Here is a 23,550-nt window from a genome sequence, read left to right as displayed (position 1 = left end):
GACAACAACCAATTCAACCAACCGGTAACGCCTGCTTCCACCACAGCCAACTCTTTCGAGGAAATCTCTGAGGACAACAACATGGCTGTGAATAAATGAAATGGTAATATGTTTGTGTTATGACGCTGTTATTACAGTATGGGCATTATACATACTACGTTGTGATATGTCATTAGAGCTAACAATGTGCGTGTTTCGCGCGAAACCCTGTCAAACTTGCTTGTCAACTTGCTAGTAGTAGCTACTACTACAGCTAGCTAGCCAGCGAAGATGGTTAACAGTGGAGTTTCACATACTAGTTCAACTTTGAGGTATATGGGCGTTTGTTCTTCTTACTGAATTTACATATGAAGTTAATTTTGTTAGGTGGTGTTTTGAAAAGTGGCTAGCTAGCTTGCCCTTACAAACATGGCGTATGGTGTGCTCTGATTGGCTGAAATATGAACCTAGGGGAAAGGTTGATTTGATCAGCTGGTCTCTGCAGATATCGGACTTCTGCAAACAATGTAGCAAAAGTGCTGAATGTCAGCTGTGCTGGGGGTGAAAACAACGGCACAGGGGCGACCAGATCTTTACCCGGCTTCTACCAGTGGTCCTAGCTAGCCAGGGCACCAGCACATTGTGCTGCTATCAAAGATTGTTGCTAGTGTCATAAAAGACGGTGTTTTGCCACATTTGTCGCATCATTTTAAACCTTTCTTTCACATTGCGGGTTTTGAAATTTCAGTGATGCGAAAGCGAAATAACTCGCTCACCGTGGACCATGACAGCTCTACAACCAACACATTGCTGGACCCCAGCCCGAATTTGAAGTACTGTCACACGAGAGGGGAGGGGGTTCCGGAGCCCGGTATCCCATTCGGTTCTGACTCGGACAAGACAATGGCCAGAACATTTAGAAGGTAAGGCATGTTGCGCCATGGAAGTCCGGTCTGTTCACACTAGTTCTACTGAACTTCTCTTTTGTCAGGAGCAGGGTCAGCATGGGGTGGGGTGTCGAATGAAGACCATGCCATAGGCATACTGCTGCTGTGGATGTGCTGATAACTGAGAATGGTGTGTTGTTTATAGCAAAGAGAGGTTTAAAACCTCTCTGTTTATAGCATCAAAGCTTGGTGTCATTACCAATGAGATAACAGTGTCTTCCAAGAAAATGCTCTACACTGTACCTTATTACATACTCCAGGCAAACGGGTAAGAGAAAGGTCAACCCAAGTGCTTTGATACTCGTTACCCAAATGACAGCATCGGCTTGTTAGTAGCTAGCTAGCTGTCCTACTGTATCAAATTATTTTCATCAGTAACTTACACGGTAATAATCTGCTTTTAATTAAATCAAGGTCATTTTATTCTCCAACGTCTTGTGTCACAGTTTGGAATAAGCTCTTGACAGTTTGTGTAACCAGCCTGACCCTGGGTGAGCACACTGTCTGGAATTAGTCTGTATTACAGTAGCTTGATACGACTTGTTACAAGATGCATGTTGGGAAAACGTAGCACATGAGTATTGAGAGAGTGAGCATATTACATTGTTGTATGGCTGATCATATCAGAAAATATAATATAATGTCTTGCTTTATGAATACTTGTATGTTCTATTGATGAATCTCTAGCTTGTCAGCTGATGTTCAGAATGTCCCTCACAAGAGAGAGTCCTGGTACCACAGAGCCTGAAATGTTATGTACAATATATTATCTCTGATGTATTTGTGTGTTCTGTCTTAATCTATTAATTGACCTATGGAGTACATCATCAACAGACAATCACATGCACAAACAACATTTTTATTGTATTAACTAACTATGATTACCTAACTGTATAAACTGTGTCCTCCTTACTATTTGAGGTTAGACAATTTCTCTACTCTGATGTTGGAAATTGTTCCTTGTTGCAACATGATGCAACTTGATTGTAATAAACCTGTTGACTGATAAATAACCCACCGTTGCTCATTTCTGCACCAGAGAATAAACTACAACAGACCCCAAGAGTGCCATGTTGAAGTGATTAATGTCAGAGTTGGTTGGCCATGATGTTATTATTTATAGCCTACTATTTGTGGGAAGGACCTGATACTACTGTAAGGCCTTATTTTAACCTAAACCATTCCTTCATTGTGATAACTGAGCTGAGCTAGGATATGGGAATAGCGGGCAGTGTATGTGTGTTGGTCACTTGGACAGCTGTGAGATTGAGTCTCTATCTTCAGTGACATATGGATGTAGGCTAAATGATAGCTTTGCATGTGCCTTAGAAGCCATTAGTAGCCTCTGAGGTCCCCTGAATCAGTTGGCCTCCTGATTCTGCTGCCTGCCACAGGGTATAGTAGAGCTTAGAGCGACCATAAGCTCCTAAGGTATCAAGGCCAGATTAGGGATGTTACAATTTGCTCAACATTTTCCCATCAGCTTCAGCTGCGTTAAACAGTCTTGGCTTGGTTTGAATGTGGGTCCACTGATGGATTGGACAATCCAATAAAAACGTGTGGGACAGGACCATTGTAGAAGGGCAGACTGCTAAATTGCACTGGCATCACTGTCAAAACAAATAGCGTAGGTTCAGCTGAAAAGCCAGGGACTCTCTCTTCCAGAGAGAGAGAGAGAGAATATGGTGGTGGAGGAGGCTCTGTAGGGCCGACCTCCATGGAATACACAGTGGCCCTCTGTCTTCCCTCTGATACCTTTCATGCCAGTAGCTGACCTTCTAGAAATACTCTGGGGAACTCTTGTTTCCTTGTTGCCTGTTTGGCTTATTGAGTTGTCATTTTGTTCAGGGACTACAATGTACATAGTATTTTCCCACAGTCAAGATTACTTTACAGTTTGCTTCCTCTGTGTTTTCTCCTCAATTTGTGAACGTAACTGTCACTCCCCTGTCATCAGGCATAACCATATTTGAATTGGTCCAAGACAGTTGTATTTTGTCTACTTGTATTTTGATTGCTCATAATGCCTAAGTTGTCTTTTTAGCAGCTCCACAAGAGACTCACTGACAGTTGAAAAACACTTCCAGTTCATCCCTGTACTGAGTGTGTTTACTTCTGGCCCAATCTGGCAGCTAGTGCAGATAGATAGATTTACTCTGCAAAAATTAGCACCACAGACAAGTAGTTTCCCAACTCCATAGTCTATTTAACTCCGGTATTCTCTTTTTATCCTTGAAGTCTCACTCACTTCTAGTCATCATCTCCTGTCATTTTCATGTTTTTCTCAGAGCAGGAACAAGCTTTTCTGTTGCTTCAGTGCAATAGTATAATAGGGTTGTTGTCCCCCACCAATGAAATTGGAGAGTGATTCAGTCTCTGTCCATTCGTATGTCACAAGCTTTTTCTCAGACACCACTGGGACAATTTTTATGAAACTTGGGTGAATGATGGGTCTTGTCATACAGATGAGACATGTATGAAATTACACTGATTGACCCAATTTTGACGAAACTATGGTGAAAGATGCATCTTGCCATAGAGATTGTTTATGAGTTTCGAGGTGATGCCGATTCATCATTAAACACGTCATAATAGGGTGCAAAGTGGAGAGCTAGGAGTGTAGCTTAATGCAGTAGGTATATAGCCTAATGAATTTGGGAATAATATTTTGAGAAATCAACACAAAGCTCTAAGAAGCAAGACTGATAAACAGTTTCCATAGTTTCAGTGACTTTTCATTCTGACTATGAATGCAGCTGTAAGAGTGTAGCCTAATGCAGTAGGCCTATAGCCTAACAGATTTGGTAATAATATTTTGTGAGTGAAGTCTGTTGTGCAGTATAGATTTGACACTTGGCTTATGTCAATACAGAAACCAGTTGTCATGATTTATAGCCAGTAGCATTTGTAACCAAATCATTTTCCTGTGCATATATTTTGTCTTAGTTTATGTTGTGAAGCTTGTGAAGTAAAGGATTCTTATATCAATAGTACGATAGTAGCCTAATGGCGCCCAAATTATTTTTATTTTCGGTCACAGAAACTGATTGTGAAAAGTTCATGAATAAACTTCTTGCTTCATTCAGAGGCTTCATTCCATCACTCTCCGTTTATAGAGGGGTGCTACATTATTCGACAGGGACAAGATGTTTACTGTACACTTGTTTTGGTTTAAAACTGTGCGCACAGTACAGTCACTCTTAAATATAGGCTAGCTGCCTTACTGTACTAATGTATTTGAATAACCCCTCCAACATCCACCTCAGACATACTTCAGTGTGACCTTTATGATGCAGACACATGACATCAACCAAATACTTTGGGTGGCTTTGTACACTGTCTCTAGACAAGTGTGATTGTTGGCCTATGTGCCCATAAATCCCCAATAGGAAGCAGTGCATAGCACTCAGTATCAAGTGTTGGAAATGGAGGCAATGTCATGGAAAGCACAAATTAGCAAAATGTGTGTGTTGTTGCCCTGACCCATGTTTAATTCTAATTGCACAATTTTGCTTAAAACCCAACAATTTCATTGTACGCTGTGGTGCTGTAAATTGCTTCAGATTATGGTTCTTCTGTGCCAAATATCCTAATAGAGTAGTGCTTTCTGGTCCCTACAAATACCAAACTCTGTTTGTTAATGCATTTTCCGTTATTTGTTTGGAGGCAGAAACGTGTTTGCTCCAGTAGATGGGCCAGCGCATGATGAAGAGATTCATTCTTTGGGTTTGATTGGCCTTGTCAGAAGTTTCTTAGGCTCAAGTGTCTGCGGCTAGAATCGGCCTTGTCATGGCTGTTATATTAGGATACTCCCGCCCCCCCATTTGCGAGCAGAGGATCTTGCGTGTGTGTGTATGCGCGTGTGTGTGCAAACACAATTGTGTGTGGGTTTGCAGGGCTCATTGCTATGGCTCATTTTAGAAGCCTCTCTGGGAACATGAGATGGCCAGCTCTCTCGTGGGCTGAAGTAGAGTGTATTATCATCTCTCAGCCAATGCATATTCTAACTCAAGAGGTTGAGACAAGTTCAGCTTGCATGGTATCAAGTGACAGCAAAATATCTCACGTATCTGTCATCGAAGCCCTTAACCTTGGTGGTGCCCCCTCTTCACTTTGTAAAACAGAAGTGAGAGGGACAAAGCCAGGGCTCAGCCGGGGGGGGGGGGGGGGGAGGAGGAGGAGGAGGAGAAGAAGAAGAAGAAGGGAGAGAGAGAGAGAGAGCCCTGCAAGAACCCTAACCCATGGTTAAGCTGCACATGAGGAACCAAGTTGAATTGAGAGTGAAGTGTTGAATACTATTTGAAATGAAGTACATCAATTAAGTGTTACAGATTTAGAGTTAGAATTTGATGAACAAATGTGATTGGATGCAATGTACAGTAGCTTCCCACCCTCATGTCAACTGACTGGGCTGTAATCATGTCCATATGGCAGCACATTCGTATGAACTACGTCTGGCCTGCCCCCTCCGCTAAGCTAAACGCATTAGCCGCCAGGCGTTGGAGGTGCAGGTGTCCTGCTGGCTTGTTGCTCCACAGTGCTGCTCTGTTTCCATCCCACACAGGTAGGGGGAGGACAGATATGCTATCATGGGGGCTGTACTGTATGTCAAAGCAATTTGCTCTCTCCCACTGATGCCATTGGTTCAAGGGGAGCTTGGCAATACTACCCCAAAACTCAGGACCCTACATAATGAGACCACCATCTGTTTGGTTGGCATGGCTAGTGTAGCGCTAGTTCTGAACAAAGCCAGAGTGCTCTCCGGCTTGTCGGAACTTGTCAGACTCGCGTTCCAGTTGGCTGAACATGCAGCTGCCACTGTGTTCAAAACCAGCGTACTGTATCTGTTTCATTATCTCTGTAGGATGTGGCGCAATGACTCTCTAATCGTCACACAAGCTTAGTTGGGCTACATACCACTGTAAGATGTTTCTGCTTTTGCTGACTCGCCATTCAAACCATTCACATGACGCCCACAGAGCAATTAGCTTACCAAATTGGTCTCAATGAGAGAAGAAAAATGCTCGTGATTTCAACCACATCCCAAGATTCTGGGTTGATATTTCCAAAAGAGCATTAACATGGGAAGGTGGAAGGAGCTGTCTGCAAGAGATCACTACAGAGGTTGAGCTGATTATTGCATCCAAGTAAAGCTTGGCAAATGTTTATTAGGGAGTGCAGGGCTCCGTTTTGCGACCATTCGACGTTGCTATGCGAGTAAAGGAAGTGCTCATTGGCGTACATAATGTTTGATATTCATTCACCCCTCTCTGTATACTACGCGTACAATTATACAAGTCACGTTTAGAATCGCTGCTTTAAAAACTTCAAAAACTATTTTCCGGTAGTTTTCGCCTGCTGAAGTGAAAGCCATAGGCCTACATGAAAACAACTTATCTAACGAAAAAATTATATTTGCTACATTGATGTTGGGAAAGGAAAACTAGGGTTAGGGTAACCCTAACCCTAACCAATCTCGCGCTGCATGTTAGGCTTTGCGTCTCGAACTACTTACAGTATCAAAGCGAAACGCATCTGTCCAATCTTTTAAAAAAGGAGGAACTAAAATGATTTGGCCTAAATTATGATACCAAATAGATATTTAAAAACGGAATGAAGCGCTGCCATTCACAAGCAACCGCCAGAGTGGCAGGTGATCACTGCAAGATTTACCCGCCACGTGGAATATAGGCCTACCCTCATTTAGCGCTTGGCAGGTGTTCATTTCGGACCCAAGTTGTCTGGCCGAAGCTTTCACCAAAGCAGCACAAAATGTCCAGTAAGAAAATATATTTAACTTTTCTCATGGTCTGCGGTACCTTTTATAATCCTTAAACTCTGTGTGTGGATAGTTGTTTAAAAGCCTATATTAATATGTTCTTTCCATTCGATATCCATATGACTTGTCTTGGCCTATACAGTCAGTGTTATGCATGCTGCCGGGAAGTGCCTTCCCCCGCATGCAATTGCGATGTTTTGATCATATTTTGTCTTATGAAAGAACAGACGATGTAACATGTAATGCGTTTCTGTATGCGTTTGTAAATAGTAAGACCATTGAAATGTTTCTTTAGCACACACATAGCACAAGTTGTCTCTGAAAGCAATGGCAAATTCATTTCTAAGATGATTAGACTGCAATTTTTTTTCTATTGACAAAATGTCAATGTCTGTGACAAAATGTTGGTGCCACCAAATTAAAACGTTTTTAAACTAAAAAAGCTTAGTCTGGAGCCCTGGTGTGTGTGTGTGTGTGTGTGTGTGTGTGTGTGTGTGTGTGTGTGTGTGTGTGTGTGTGTGTGTGTGTGTGTGTGTGTGTGTGTGTGTGTGTGTGTGTGTGTGTGTGTGTGTGTGTGTGTGTGTGTGTGTGTGTGTGTGTGTGTGTGGAATTCTTAAGAGATCAGATGAGCACAAGGGAGAGATATAGCATACAGCAAAGGAAGAATCCGAATGCTGGTTCCCAGTTTTAAGCTAAATTACAAGCTGATTTAATGACCTCACCCCCTCTCACTCTGTCTCATGGGCAGCCTGTGCCCATCCTGAGGTCAACGTGTTTTACTATCCTGAGTATGGGAATGGCACCAACAGCTTGGCCTAAGACAAAACTAATCCTTCTGGGGACAGAGACAAGGGGGCCTAATTGAGCAGCCTATCTGATCTTACATACTAAAGCATCATGTAACTTATTCATCAGCTCGAATCACTATTCCCATCAGTGTGTAACATGACACAGGTTTGTCCCCTTCTCCCCTCTTCTCTTCTGTCTGTCCCTCGGTCTCCCCTCTTCTCTTCTGTCTGTCCCTCGGTCTCCCCTCTTCTCTTCTGTCTGTCCCTCGGTCTCCCCTCTTCTCTTCTGTCTCTCCCTCGGTCTCCCCTCTTCTCTTCTGTCTGTCCCTCGGTCTCCCCTCTTCTCTTCTGTCTCTCCCTCGGTCTCCCCTCTTCTCTTCTGTCTGTCCCTCGGTCTCCCCTCTTCTCTTCTGTCTGTCCCTCGGTCTCCCCTCTTCTCTTCTGTCTCTCCCTTGGTCTCCCCTCTTCTCTTCTGTCTCTCCCTCGGTCTCCCCTCTTCTCTTCTGTCTGTCCCTCGGTCTCCCCTCTTCTCTTCTGTCTGTCCCTCGGTCTCCCCTCTTCTCTTCTGTCTGTCCCTCGGTCTCTGGCTCCTTGATCACCCTGCACAGAGTATCAACCACCCTGCATTATTCATAGGACCAGAGAGCTCTCGCAGAACACTCTCAAAGGGGTTTCACATCTCCGCACAAACTTCACTTGGCGCATTTGAAGTCGAGGTCAGACTTAAGTGTGTGTGTGTGTGTGTCTGTCTGTCTGTCTGTCTGTCTGTCTGTCTGTCTGGTTTTAGACCCAGATTAGAGGAATCCACGAATACCGATATGTAATTAATAAAATATGTTAATATACACTCACCGAGCACTATATTATTACTGGGTCGGGCCTCCCTTTGCTCTCAAAACAGCCTCAATTCTTCGTGGCATTGATTCCACAAGATTTTGGTCCATGATGACATGATTGCATCACGCAATTCCTGCAGATTTTTCAGGTGCACTTTCAAGCCTTTCTACCACATCCCAAAGGTGTTCTATTGGATTCAGATCCGGTGACTGGGAAGGCCACTGAAGAACACTGAACTCAATGTCATGTTCATGAAACCAGCTTGACATGACTTTTGCTTTGTGACATGGTGCATTATTATGCTGGAAGTAGCCATTAGAAGATGGGCCATGAATGGATGCACATGGTCAGCAACAATACTCAAATAGGCTGTGGCATTCAAGCGATGATTGATTGGTATTAACGGGCCCAAAGTGTGCCAAGAAAACATTCCCCACACCATTACACCACCTCCACCATGAGAAGATATTCCTAATAAAGTGCTCAGTGAGTGTAGAACTAACAAAAAAATTGATTAACCTTTGATAGAATACATTTGGGCTGCAGAGTCTGTGGCTTTTTTGGTGAATATTCAGATTACCCTCAACCTTGTCGATAGCCCCAGACCGTTATTGGGCTTTTATGCATGTGTATGTTTGACAAATTAATGTGAGAATAGCTATATTCCGAAAACACCTAACATTCTCTGTGGCTGGACCAACTTAATTTACTACACTATTCCCAGTGAAGGTTGTCAGACAGAATAAGTCAGTTTACAGTACATGCACTGTTATTCTTCACAGTGATAAAAAACAGTACGCGCTAGTCTGTGGTGTGTGTTTCTGCGCACATGTATAATATTGGAATGCTTCTTCCCATTTGTTACGCATGGAATGGAACTTTAAGATAAACCTTAATGTATAATTTAGCGTCATCAAAGTGCAATTTAGTCCATGAGTAGGGTGTAATCTGTTTTTTTTAAACATGCTTCATATCTGTTGTTTCAATAACATTCATTGGATGGTCAATGACCTAGCCTTCTCTCATCAATTCCCTTCTCTCTCCTGTAGCAAAACAGCATTGTGAAAACATACAGTATCTCCGATTCCAAAGCACAGCCAGTACATTAGAGGTTATGTCACACCCCCCCCCCAGTACTGAATAAACTGCACGTGTGACTGTGCTCCTTGGGGTGCCATGGTGACGACGTGCCTCTGGCCTCCTCCCTGACTGACGGTCCAGCCACATCATCATGACATATCAGAGCCCCCAGCCGCACTGGGTATTAGAGGTCATCTCTGAACGAACAGAAACATGCTAAAGAGACGGCCAGGTCCCATAAAGGGGAAGAGGGAAAGAAACGTATCCAGTCCTTCCCTGACCCCTTGACATTAAGACACATGCACATGAGCACATCGTATGTTCAGCTTTCCTTCATTTCAGGCATTGGAGGAGGTTTGTTTTGTTCCCCTGCTGCAGGGTAGCCACAGATTGGCTGAATCCTTCCTGTCCGGGCCTATTATGTGTCAGGGACTACACCCTCAATGTGGGGTAAGCTACTGTACACAATCCATGTCAGGGCAGAAACATGTTTTGGAAGGGAGAGCAGTTAGCCTACTTCTTTATCAGCTGGCACATTTTTTTTTTTATGAAAGCAGCCCTTCCACCTATCATCTCATTTGGTGTTAATTGCTTTAAGGACAACTGCATTTTGTTGTTTTCAACATAGCATTTCACTTTATTTTCATTATCTACAGTGAGAATCTGAAAAGGCCTGAGGTAATAATGAGCACCACTGCTTCCATGCCAAACGTTGCCACGTTTGCAATTTGACCTCTGACTGACTACTAATTGGATGAGTCAGTTTAGGGAGGGGTGCTGGTTATATCCAGCCGCTCTGAAGAGACCTAATGGTGCTTTCATGACAGGAAACTTGGACATTTCCAACTTGGAAACTCACTATACAAAGATGATACACAAGTTTCCCACTTGGATCGTATCAGAATCAACCAATATTAAACTCATTTGCATTCATTTTAAGTCATAGCTTCTGAGTTTCCAACTTTGTCATGGACATTATAGCACACAATAGGGTGTATATAAGTGTGTTATTGTTCTTATACAAAGGTTTTGCATAAATAACAATTATTCTGACCAAAATATTCAATGATAAAAAAAAATAAAAACAATTAGTGGCTTTTCAGTGACTCCGTCTGCACTGATTTGTCTCATATCGGGCAAACGGGATAACGATCATGGGATAGCACATTTTAGCCAAACTACTTTTGATCTGTTATATCGTTACCTTGGTTACAATGTGTAGACTAGTCGTACCTGAAACAATAACCCTGTCCATTACTTTCATGTTTTTCTCCAGCGAATTTCTTAGTAATGTATACATTTTGCAAGTGAAAGAGATGAGAGCCGTGCTGATGATGCTTCTTGGCCAATCATAATGTTTGGTCAGATCAAACAATGAGGCTGCGTTCATGACAAGTCAGATACTCTGAATGAACGTAAGTTAATTGTGTAGAGCTTCCTTTTGGTTGATTCTGATACTCTCCAAGTGGGAAACTCCTAGTTCCGACATGTCATGAACGCAGCATAAGGCATGAGAGGCCATGCTTAATCGTGAATAAAGGGGCGTTGTTAGGCCTGACACAAAGCTTCAATGCCAGTTATTACTGGCAAAGCACAGCCTGAACATTTATCCTGACTACTAACACAACTCATACTGCATATGTGCATTTGATGGCATGTTTTGCATCGAGATTAGCAAATCTTCTGGCCTCAATGATAAAATATATGCTCTTAGGTTGTTTTTTTTGGGAGGGGATCAGTGTAAAATATGATTTATACTTTTTTTTTTTTGGTTTGTTTTAGAATGTTATAATTATGTTTTTGGTCTGTGTGTGTTCCAGATATGGCCTGATCAGCAGACTGAAGAGGATCTTTCTGTGGGTGCTGGGAGTGTATATTGCCATTCCCTTCATCGTCAAACTATGCCCCTCTATTCAGGCAAAACTAGTATTTTTGAATTTCGGTGAGTAAATAAGAAGCACGCTCAATAATAGGTCAGCCCCGGTTGATTCAATTGGTAGACGCTGACTCTTGGAGTTCATTAAGTAGCATACCAGCACATACAGTTTACAGTAGGCTGTGTCTTTGTGTGAGTGCATGTCAAGTGACTCTGCAACAACACGGCTTGCAACTCCAGACGGAGGAAGTTCAAAGAGATGGATATTCCAATACTCAGTCCCCGCTGCTCCCTCCATCTGATATGCAGTGTGGGTGGGTGTGTAACCGTAGAGCTTTCATGCCATAGGCAGGAACAGGCAGTATTACACCTAAAACATTGATGAGTCAGCAGTGGCAAAGCCTGAGGGGTGGTCTGTGTGTGACTAAACATAGATGATTCTAATGTAGGCTAATGTAGGCTAACATTTAGGCGAGCCATGCTGGTAACGTTTGGATCTAACCATACTACTCTGTTGTCCCACTTTGTGATAATGGCATTTAGAGTCTTTACTTTGTACCATACAGCCCCCAAAATAAAGTTTTCTAGCCCCACTCAGTGACAGCGGATGTTCTTTCAGGAAACCTGAAATGGTTTTCACCCAGACCCAGTCTGAAAGTCGTGTCAGTGGCAGACAGTCTTTCAGGCCAGGCAGAGAGGAAGTGAAACTGTATATGTATGTAGGAAGTGAACAGTGGCTTGTGACCATCTTGTGTAATGCTTTAGGGCGGAAAGAGGCTTCTATTTCTGGAGCAACGACAGTAACTTGTCGGTTTTTGCTGAGCTGAGTCTGTACATCATTGCCCTTACCATAGCCTCTCTACCTTGCACCAACCTCCCCCCTCTCCTCTCTCCTCTACAGTCAGGCTGCCCTATTTTCTTGACCTGAAGAGGCCACAGGACCAGGGCCTGAACCACACCATTAACTTCTATCTTCAGCCGGAAGAGGGCATCAACATTGGAGTGTGGTAAGACAAGAGACACACACACACACACACACACACACACACACACACACACACATAGAGACACTGTCACAGACAGACACACACACACACACACACACACACAATCCACTCTGCTAACACGGAATGATGTCGTTGTCTCTGCCCCCCACCCCCTCTCTCAAATTAGCCCTCTAGCTGACTCTCATAGGCCTGTGATAAAGCCCTCGCCTCAAAAAGAGAGAGAGACTCACACACACATGCACACACAGACATGGACACACACACTTGCTTATGGTAGTCCACCGTGGCCGATGATGACTTCTACTACTGTTTGTGGGTCCGTTGATGACTGTATAGTCCAATGCGGATGCACACTGTCTGCCACAGACAGGGCATATGAAGGCCTGACCCACTGTGGCAGGTGCAGCCATGGGCATCTTTCTTCTCTGCCTCCTTGCCAGGCGGTGTTCGGTCCTTCTCTCCTCTGCTAGCTGCACTCCTTGGTGGCAGAGTCCACGCCAGGTGGAGCGATCTGCAGCAGCAGCCCCCAGGGTGGTAGGGTTCATACCGTACTCCTTTAGAGAAGTCTTCAGTTGGTCATTCTGCCGCTTTTTCTGACCACTTGCGGAGCGACGGCCCAGTTGTAACTGTACAACATCTTCTGCGGCAGACGGTCAGCTGGCATCCGGATGTTGGTGGTGGGTGATGGTCGTCTTCTGTAGGATCTCTGAGCGCGACACACATCCTGCCAGGTCACTTTCAGGATGCGCTAAAGGCATTTCATGTGAAAGGACTCAAGCTGTTTCAGGTGGCAGCTGTAGACTGTCCATCTCAGCAGAGATGGAGTCTGTTTCCGGAGTCTTGTTATTTTTTTGTGATCTTACGCCAGTGCAGACCTTGTAGAAGGCAGGTGGGAGGTTGATGCTCTGGATGGTGGGGAGAGTTGGAAGCTCCTCCAGGACTGAGAAGTCAACTGGGTTTGGTTAGTTTAAAAGGGCCTCACAATGTTCACCCCACCTGGGCTATCTTAATTTGGTCCTTAATGAGGGAGGAACCATCAGCACTTCTAAGTGGGCAGTGAGAACTTCATGTCTTCACGGCTTCATAGAAGTTGTGCATGTCGTATCTGTCCAAATAGAACTGAATTTCATGTGTTTGGAGACCCACCACAAATTTTCTAGACATCGCAGAGCACACTGCCTCCCTCCTTCGGTCTTGCCTTTGTCTTTTGGCATTGTTGAGTGTAGCCTTATGTTCTGTGTGCATGCTGTTGAGGAGCGTGGTGATGTGTGTGGAGTTCTCATCAACCAGTCCTGGTGTTTCTTCCTGCTGTAGCTGATTGAATGGGCTGCTGCCACATAAAGTGATGCACTAAGGGAGGACCATTTGTCGTTGATCTTCCCCTCCGTGCCCAGGAGAGACTCAATGTTCTCTAGCTGTTCTGCTAGAGAACTTTGTAAGTTGTCTCGCATTTCTGTTTCCTGCAGCCAGGCGCAGTGTGCAGTGCACCCAGACCCAGACCCAGTGGACTTCCTGAGGCAGAAAGCTGGATGAAACCCTCATTTTGAGCATGGTCATTATCGTCCGATGATCCGTCCAGCACTCCGCCCCTCTCATGGCTTGCGTAGAGAGGACGTCCCTGACTCACCGAGGAGTCTGGTCTCGGTTAGAGCAGCGACGTCTATGTCATATCCCTAGTTCTGCCACAATAAGCTCACTCCTTTGTCCGGGCCTATTGGTGCTTAGTGGAGTCCTTATGTTCCATGTTGTGACTTCTTCTAGCATTGTGACTGCCAATGGCCCCTGGTCCTAGCATAGATTTGTTTTTGTTATGATGACTGATGTATAGATGATTCACTTACTTTAGACAAATGTACTTGTTGTAAGTCGCTTTGGATAAAGGCGTCTGCTAAATGTCTAAAATGTAAATGTTAATAGGGCTGCTCAGACACACAGGGGTGCTGCCACTCGCTGCCAATCCCAGCTGCTGACAACCATAATAGCCCTGTGTCGCTACTGTGCAGAAGCTTGGCTAGAAGCTTCCAGATCTTTCGGTCCTGCCCCTGTTACCAAGCTCCCCACCGCCAGTAGACTGGAATGGTGCAGGAATCTGAATGGAACTCCACTGGGCCAGTAGGCTGAAATTATTTAGAGTGACGAAGGAGATGCATATGGGGAGATGTACTCCAGGATGACCAGCACCTCCTCACAGCTGCAGGAGGCTGCCTGAGCTCCAGTCTGTTGGAGGAGCGCCTGTGGTGCGCCTGCCAGCACTTGCTTTTCTCTCAGGGTGTGCTCCCCTAGCCTTTGTCTTCCTGGACTTACCCACAAGGCAGCAGGACAGCGGTTGGCCGATGCCAGGCCTGTGCATCGCACCTCTGGGGACCACTGCAGCTCCGAGATCCCCTGCCAAGTTAGCCGGAGGCCACGAGGATACCCAATTACCGTGTGTGGCCACAAGGAGGCCTGGCCGGAGTCTTGGTGAAGGAGAGGCTGTGTACTGGCAAAGGAAGACTTACACACAAAGCTGCTTCCCGGTTCACCACAAGGGCTAGCCAGCGGCAGAGAGCTGTGAACAAGAGGGTTGCAAGCAGGTGGGAAGTAGGCATGGACCTTCTCTCTAACTACACACTGCTGCACTAGACGCATCATAACACCCTGTGTGCCAAACACACACACACACACATACATGTGCGCACACAGATACGTACACATGCGCACAAGCATGAATCAAGCATTTTTTCTTCCAGGTGGTCCTCTGTGGCTCAGTTGGTAGAGCATGGTGCTAACAACGCTTAGGTTGTGGGTTTGAGGGATTCCTGCTAGGACCATATATACTGAAATGTATGCACTCACTGCAATGTAAGTCACTTTGGATAAAAGCGTCAGCTAAATAGCATATATTATATATTAAGCACACACACAAAGACAAACGCAAACACACACAGAGACACACAGACAGACACGAACGCGCACACACACACACACACACACACACACACACACACACACACACAGAGACACTGTAGATGGGCCATGGGGGTAGGACACAGGTCTCTGTGGAGAGAGAGAGAGAGAGAGGCACGCATGCACACAGAGACCCACACACACACACACACACACACACACACACACAAAGACACTCACACACTGATGGGCCATGGGGGTGGTAGGACACAGGTTTCAGTGGATCCTTGCTGGGCCTTGAGGGGAGGGGTCTGACTATGAGACCTTGGCAGTGAGAAGGGCAGATTGAGCCCAGAGGATCTTGTGGTGGTTTGTGGAGACTAACGGGTGAGGTGATGATATGTAAATAGACACGTCTCAGTTCAGGCCATAAAATGTTATATAGGGGTTTCTGTGCCGTTATGTAAATTCCCAATGAATGTCTGTGTCCATGACTACATTCATGTTCAAATGTTGTGTGTTTAGTGTTGTAAAGCTTTCAAACAGACTGGGAAATTTGTCCAACCAGTTTGACTTATGCGTCAATCTGGCCCACCTCAACTTGCCTTACCACAATATATGTCTATTTGTCTGTCAAGTTTGCACAAGGTGTAAATCACCTTTTTTTTTTTTATTTGTGTGTGTGTGTGGATATGCTACCTCACACCTTAGACCCCTGTGTGTTTCCCCAGGCACACAGTCCCAGGCCAGATGTGGAAGGAGGCACAGGGAAAGGACAGAGTGTGGTATGACGGCGCTCTCCAGTCCTCCTACCCAGTCATGCTCTACTTGCACGGCAATGCAGGGACAAGGTAAGGCCCAGTCCACCAGCCTCCACCCCACAACTAGACTGTGTCCCCCAACTCTCATCACAAGCATCTGCCTTAAATATGGGTTTGTTCACAACCTGTGAACTTATACATAGAAACACATATATGCTCTCTGATCGTATTCTACCAGTCTGTGTGGAATGCTTTCACCTTTCGTCTGGTTGATCAACTTATCCGTCCTTTCTCTTTCAGAGGAGGGGACCATAGAGTTCAACTCTACAAGGTGAGAGGGTCAACACATTTACTTAATTGAATGTTTTCGGAATTTGACCTGCTTTCATTCTGATAATTAGATTTTTTTTTTTTTTTTTCTTTTACATATATATTTCTGCCCTCCAGGTTCTTGGCTCATTAGGCTACCATGTAGTCACATTTGATTATAGAGGTAAGTAGAGTTTTATTACAGTCTATTACTTGTTTAGATGGACAGCTCAGTCATTTTGAGGAAATAAATACATACTCCTGGCCCAGTCTGTCACAAGGCACGGTAACAAGGTAACACAGGAATGTGTGTGTGTGTGTCTGTGTGTCTGTGTTGTGTGCGTGTGTGTGTCCTAGGTTGGGGTGATTCAGACGGGAGCCCATCAGAGAGAGACATGACGTCAGATGCTCTGTTCCTCTACCAATGGGTGAAGCAGAGGACCGGGAGCAAACCCCTCTACGTCTGGGGCCATTCACTGGGAACAGGGTAGGAGCAGCTCTGTCACTCTGTAACGTTATGTCATCTCAACGTCTAAAAATTATAGTAGCTCAAGTATGTATTACGTAATATGTATCAAGTATTATTATAAACCACAAAAGTGTAAAAGGACACACAAATAAGTGTTACTTCTGAAATGAAGGTCTTTGAGTTATACTGTGTGTAGAGTGAAATTTATTATATTTGTAAATGTATCTACAGTATGTGTTGACTCATGACTAATTATGTGTGTCTTTCTGTTTTCAGAGTGGCCACTAACCTAGTCAGACGTCTGTGTGACCGAGGTAAGCATCCTCTCACAGGTGGTGCACATGTTAAATAACTACAGATATAAATGCAGATGTAAAATATCATACAAAATCCTAAGAAAAGTCAAATTGACACACATGCACACACCCACACACAGACACACACGCATACATCTCATGGGAAGTTCTCTTATGGCCTAAGGAACTCGTGGAGTGGTTGTGAACTCATTGGCCTTGAGGCTCAACACCACACAGACACACAGGGACAGCTCCTCTTCCAGTGGCAGCTCAAGTGTCTAGGGCCTGAATTTTTCACACCACATGGACAAAGTTACAGAGCAGCTGTAATCGAACTGTTCGAGACACTTGCCCCCATGTAGTGTCCTGTGCATTTATTTGTTGTTCATTGTTTTGCTGAAGCTCTTTTTCATTGCAATTTCATTTTCCTATTTTTCCAGGGATGCCTCCTGACTCATTAATCTTGGAGTCTCCATTCACTAACATAAGAGAGGAGGCCAAGAGCCACCCTTTTTCAATGGCAAGCATTTCCCCTTAACCCTAGAATGATTAGTCACGGTGATGTTTAATCATATTTGATTTGATGCAGTATTGATTTTTCCTTAACTGCTGTGTATCATTGCCTCTCATAGGTCTACAGATACCTGCCAGGATTTGACTGGTTCTTTTTGGATGCCATATCGGCAAATGACATCCAGTTCGCCAGTGATGAGAAGTAGGTTGAACTGGTTGCCTTAGGGCCCAGTATTTAAAACTTTTAATGTAGATCAGAATGATCCAGATTGTTTTTTGCAATGCAGGATCTGAGCTATCTGGCAGATTTTGAGTAGTTTAGGGGGAATCAGCTTGCTCGATTTGATCCTGGATAGCAAACAAATTATCTGGATCAGAATGATACAGATTAAAAGTTTTGAAATACTGGGCCCTGCTGCTGTTTATAGTACTGAGTGAGATAGCTCCCAGGAATGGCCAGAAGCCTAATCTAGTTGTCATTGGCAGACCACAGAGGACATTGATTCATCTCTACACAAAGGAGTTCATTTGCCAATGATTGTTCATGGTGCCACCAATTTCTTTTACCAAGCACTAGTACAGTCTAGGGCTGTAAACCTGCAGCCAATCCATGCCTGTTCTCAGAAAGACTGAGATCTTTCTCTTGTTCCCCCCTCTTTTAGCGTGGACCACATTTCCTGCCCAGTGCTCATCCTGCATGCTGAGGATGACACCGTTGTGCCGTTTCATCTAGGGAAAAAGGTAATCGTAATTCTACCCTAAATATTGTCATCTTAACCTTGTCACACAAGCCTCTTCTGGCCCTCCTTGAGCTGAGAATATACAGTGCAATTTACAATGGTCAGCTGTTGTCTTGGCAAGACCTATGGTCGTTACTGTGATAATTCCTCTTACTTTAATGATGGATTCTAAAATGGATTCTCTTTTGAGAGAGAGAGTGACCCATCAGGGGAAGGAATCAAAAAAAGGAGGGTAGACTTGGTTTGTCCACCTTTAGTCCACTCCTTGGACGCAATAGAGACAAAAGTATCGGAAGTGTACATCAGGAAATTTTGAGACCTGCACCCGAGGAAAGAAGTGAGTGGTTGTTGATGGCAGCACACTTCCAGTCCAGTGTCTAGTTAGAATCCTGTCAAGCAAATGTCTCTTGGAAAACAACTTTCTGCAAACAAGCTATAACGTCAGAGGCAAAACACACACACACACACACACACACACACACACACACACACAGGATCAATCAGTAGAAGAATATAAAAATGATGTCTTGAATGGTCTGATGATAAGATTGGTTCCCCCACAACGACTCAAGGTAAAAGTGAAACACTATCAAGTCATTAGGATGGATGGAGGAACAGATCAGTCCAAAAAACATATAAAATGCATAAATAAAGTAGACATTTTAAAAATTAGATTACCTTGAAAAATTAAATAAAGGAAAGGTTGCATAGAAAAGATTCAACAATGTTCAAAAAATGTGTGCCCAGGAACAATTCTGTAGGCTTAATAAAGCATTGTAACCTTCAAGTGTCAAAAGAAGATTATAAATAAAAAGGACTTCACTCTAACCCTGGCACCCTCTCTGTAGTACAGAACAATCATTGTTCACTCAGGCTCCCTGTCCATCTTTACTATTATTTTCAATTGAACTAAGCATGTGTCCCTTCCATAACTCTTCCATTATTTGTGCTTGTCCCTCTTCTTCTCCCCTCAGCTGTACAACATCGCTGCCCAGTCCAAAAGCCTGAGTGGACACAAGGTCCAGTTCATTCCCTTTCCTGCCACACTGTGCTACAAGCACAAGTTCATCTACAGGAGTCCCGAGCTGGCACACATACTCAGGTACAGCAGCTGGGCCTGCTGGATGTAGATGGTAGCAAGTCATGTCTCACTGTTGGCCAAGCTTGTCATAACGTCAGACCCAGCTGAGCAGCAATTAACAAATATACTGTAGGCAGTAAGTGATGCGGTGGAGAAGCAGAAGGTGGGTGAATGGCACTAGGCCCTCTCAATCCTCTCCATGCAGTGTGTGTGTGTGTGTGTGTGTGTGTGTGTGTGTGTGTGTGTGTGTGTGTGTGTGTGTGTGTGTGTGTGTGTGTGTGTTGACACTGGAAAAAATTAGGAACGTAACGCTGACGTTAAGACGCACAATTTATATATGTGAGTAAACACTAGACTTTTAAGGTCTGTAAATGGTGTTTACTCTCTACTGCGTCCCTGTTTATGGCTCATGATGATGATATCATGATGGTTGACAATGAAATGAGGTGTTGTTCCAAGGTTAATTCTTTTTTTTCTTTTTTTTTCTTTTTTTTCAGTGACTTCCTCGGCACGTTTCATCCCCATGCATAACTGACAAGAACGGTTCTGCCTGGCCACCCCTTTCCTCTTGCATACTTAAACGTCTCCCTCTACTGTCTCCCTCTCATACTCTCAGTGCACACTGTCTGAAACTCTTCCACTGTATGCTTTACGAGAAGTATGTATCTCTTAAATCATAACAAAAAACATACATACATGCATGGACTGAAGAAGATGCACCATTCCTTGATTTTAGCATTTCTTTGAATCTGATACCTACAGTACAAGACAAAAATAGAACACGCGCAGCAAGAGAGGAAGGATGGGCAACTTGTCTGCTGTTGCTTGTTACGGTTACACAGGCAAAGAGGATGGCTTGAGCACAAATGATAAATATGCACTAATCTACCGAACCTTGACATCAACAACCTCATGGGGTGTGAAGAACCGTAGATCAAGAGACTGAAGGGGAGGTTGAATTGCACATGGGGAACATAGTACATCACCCCACAGAGGAAGAACCAGAGCATGGGTTGGTCATCAGGATCTGAGCCATGTCCTCATATTACAAATCATCTGCAGCACAGAGCAAACAATCTGTCAATACCAGTCAAAGTGGATCTTTTAAACTCCGTATTCCCCCTCTTTTTTTGTTTTTAATCATGTTTTTAATCATTAATTATACTTAAATGATATTTGACTGATCTTGGATGTAAAGTTTTGGGCTCTTGGTTCCCAATGATATCTCTCAAACCAGGAAATAACTTCTTAGAGTAATGTCTGGTTCTGTATGCCTTCACACACATCATGGCTGGTTTAGTAGCTGTGTCTCTTATGATTACAACTAGCTAGTCAAGTGTAACTAATAGATGATACCTAATGAAAATCTCAATTTGAATACCAAACCACTCTTTTCAGCCAGGGCTGCTGCTGTACAAACTACACAAGGCGATGGAGAAACAAAGTGCTTATTTCACTGGCATTGGTGGAGGTGGTTAATTTTTTCTTTGGCATCTGGGTGGTGGAGTGTGATGAAGCGGTAATTCATTTAGGAGCAGGAGGTGGTGGGTGGCTGAGCAGCATGTGCAGTATGGTATGTCAGTACTGTATGCCCACCCTGTGAAATGAATACTAGTGGGCCGCAGCAGCCAGTAACTGACGCCACCTACCATCTCCCTAAGTGAGCCTTTTGGGGAGGAAATGGCACAGGTTGTCTGTATACATTCAGAGAGAACCTTTTTCTTTCCTTTGTTTAGTGATGCAGGCTTATGTATTGGGTCATCAAGAGTTTTGTTCCCAATGAAATCTGTTCATTTGAAGGTGGAAAGAATTTAAGTAATTCAGGTGCTTTGGGAGCTATTTATCTAAATGTACACAGTGCTACAGGTTAAATCCCCCCCCCCCCCCCCTCATGGAATACTGCCCTGGCCAATACGCACGTACAGAAATATCCCCTGTGCTATTGCAATGTGAGCTGATTGTGAATCTAGGGCAACATTTTCATATTCAATTAAAATGGCACAGAACGCCACTGGACATTACTCTAGCAGTCCCTCTGAGAGTGAAGGGAACAATGTTACTGTTTGCACTCTTTATTTAATGCTGACTGGCTCCTCATCAATTGTCCAACACTCAGTGCTTGTTTGTCATTTATTTAGAGATTTGTGCTTTTGTATTGGTTGTTGACAAATATTTTCTCTTAAGAAAATGACATGGTGTATACCCTGTGTTTTTAATCTGCGTGTTCCACAGGAAACTCAAGATGTTATTTACTGCTGGGGTAATGGTCAATTATCACTGTGTTGGTCTTGTCACCCTGTCATCTGGATGTGATGCCTGAACTGATACAGATCTGCACTAGCTACTTCTCTGTTGCTGTAGAGGCAATGTTGTGCATGACCATCTCAAACAAGTTCACTCTGCTCTGGATGTAGAAAGATATGCATCAGGTTAAGGCAGGAAGGAAGTGAATATTTTGTCACAAGATGAACCATGGTATGGAGAGATACAGTGATAAGTCAGTATGAAGATGAACAGGCAGTCAGATACATACCCTCACATTTAGAAACATAGTTTTTCTCACCTTATTTGACACATTTTTGCAAACAAATGTCCATGCTCTCAAAACTGTTAAAACCAACATCGGAGGACTCCCACTTCTGCCAAAAAGCCCAAAGCCACTGCAAAATTCAGCATTTCTGATTTATAAAATCAAAGCATAGCAATCAGCTATTGAACAGCATCCATAAGGGTGATGTAAACATCAAATACTACAATCAGAATCAACTTTTTAAGGTTTATTTACTGTTAAATCCAACCCATCTAACAGTAGTGTAGGTGTACTTACATTTGTTCTACCTACTATCAACACATTTCTATTTGTTTACAATCTCCCATGTGAGTTGTGCTTTTATGTAGTGTTTTGTGCTAACTTTTTGTAATAGTAATTTGTGTGAATACAATGAAAAGTCACTATCAGTTTTGCAGAAATAAATAAGTCTTGAAGGTTGGGTTATCTCGAGCATGGATCTATATTACCAAGAATGTGCCAAAGCTATAACGGAAAACCTGTAATACGTAACGTATTGATATACTGTATGCATTGGTATATGCATGTACAAACAGATGAGTTTTGTTAGAGCTAGACTGTTGTAGGCATTTCCCAGCTACAGTGGGGGATGTATAATGATTCCGATTCAGATGACAACTATAAGCCACAAAGCCATCTGTTGAAAAATTAAAACCTCAATTTTTATTTTATTTTTTTAAAGTATGTGTGCTTTTCAGGTGAAATGCAAGAGTTGGCCAATTTATTTAGATTGTGAAGGAAGGCGATTTGAAATCAATTCAGTATCCCCTATATTAAAACACTTGTGGAGGACATGATTCAATTTGCACTTAACTTGAAGGATAAACTGATGTTACACCACCTGTGTGGAGTTTCATAAAACCACACCCCCACTGTCTTATCTACTCCTCCCTATGGACAGAAGATTGGGGGTGCAGTGGATCTAATCTCAATAAACCAAGCCAGGCTCCTCAAATGTCAACCTCTCAAATCCCTTTAATACATCCGTATCATCCAACTTTACAATGATTGGTGCAGCTGGCTTTGGCCTTTTCCACTTTGTCTGGTGGAAATTCTCTCTGAAATTGATTATAGAAATTAAACAAGAGAGCTGGGAGAGTTGGTATACATCACAAGAGTCAGGTTAAGAGTGTGACCACTGTTGACAGCTGTTATTGGAGCCTGCGTGGTCAAATGTCTTCAGTTTTTTTTTGTGTTATTTTGTCTGTTTGAAAATCTTGCCCTTTTTGTTTTAACACATTTTGATTTTCTTGCAAATTTTTCTGTCAGAAACTTTTTTAAGCTGCTAAACCTGACTGGACAGACAAAATATTATGTTTTTAAGTAATGGAATAAACTGAACGGAATGAAATACATGCCTGGGTGTTATTTTTAAAGCCTGTTATGCTGAGAATTAAGGTCTACTTAAGTTTGAACTCATTACCATGTCACGTTTCCAGTTGGGGAAGCAGGCTGAGAATGAAGGACACAGAGAGTATTATAAAAGAGACGCACAGAAAGCTGCAATGCAATGTTACCATTTTTTCAACCCCAGATCTTCCAAAAAAAACAAAGACATTGTACCTCCGGATGACCCCACTGGCTCATGGACTAAGAGGAGAGGGCAGAACAGACCAACGCAACAATAACCTGA

The 23,550-nt window shown here is 43.5% G+C and overlaps 1 protein-coding gene across 2 annotated transcripts; it reads left to right on the top strand.

Moving 5' to 3' along the window:
- The first annotated feature begins 8 nt into the window (after positions 1-8).
- abhd12 (abhydrolase domain containing 12, lysophospholipase) lies at positions 9-23,268 on the top strand. Of its 2 annotated transcripts, XM_083695978.1 has the most exons (15): positions 9-103; positions 728-902; positions 9,789-9,860; positions 11,231-11,352; positions 12,188-12,293; positions 15,911-16,030; positions 16,241-16,271; positions 16,388-16,433; positions 16,607-16,736; positions 16,995-17,032; positions 17,455-17,534; positions 17,647-17,729; positions 18,190-18,268; positions 19,242-19,369; positions 19,846-23,268. In XM_083695978.1, exons 2-15 carry the CDS (start codon positions 730-732, stop codon positions 19,877-19,879), a joined length of 1,242 nt encoding a protein of 413 aa, XP_083552104.1. In that variant the 5' UTR covers positions 9-103; positions 728-729; the 3' UTR covers positions 19,880-23,268. The 2 variants fall into 2 exon arrangements, with proteins under 2 accessions (XP_083552104.1, XP_083552105.1); XM_083695979.1 differs by lacking the exon at positions 9,789-9,860.
- Positions 23,269-23,550: the final 282 nt, after the last annotated feature.

Source organism: Argentina silus (assembly GCF_951799395.1).
Source record: "Argentina silus genome assembly, chromosome: X".
Classification (NCBI taxonomy): Eukaryota; Metazoa; Chordata; class Actinopteri; order Argentiniformes; family Argentinidae; genus Argentina; species Argentina silus.
This window is presented reverse-complemented; position numbering and strand designations above follow the sequence as displayed.

What these genes read in the sequence shown, in the direction of transcription:
- abhd12 (XM_083695978.1), top strand. Translation starts at nt 730, where the DNA reads ATGCGAAAGCGAAATAACTCGCTCACCGTGGACCATGACAGCTCTACA. An exon ending in AGTCACATTTGATTATAGAG is followed by an intron (nt 16,434 to 16,606) that starts GTAAGTAGAGTT and finishes TGTGTGTCCTAG; the next exon opens with GTTGGGGTGATTCAGACGGG. An exon ending in GAGCTGGCACACATACTCAG is followed by an intron (nt 19,370 to 19,845) that starts GTACAGCAGCTG and finishes CTTTTTTTTCAG; the next exon opens with TGACTTCCTCGGCACGTTTC.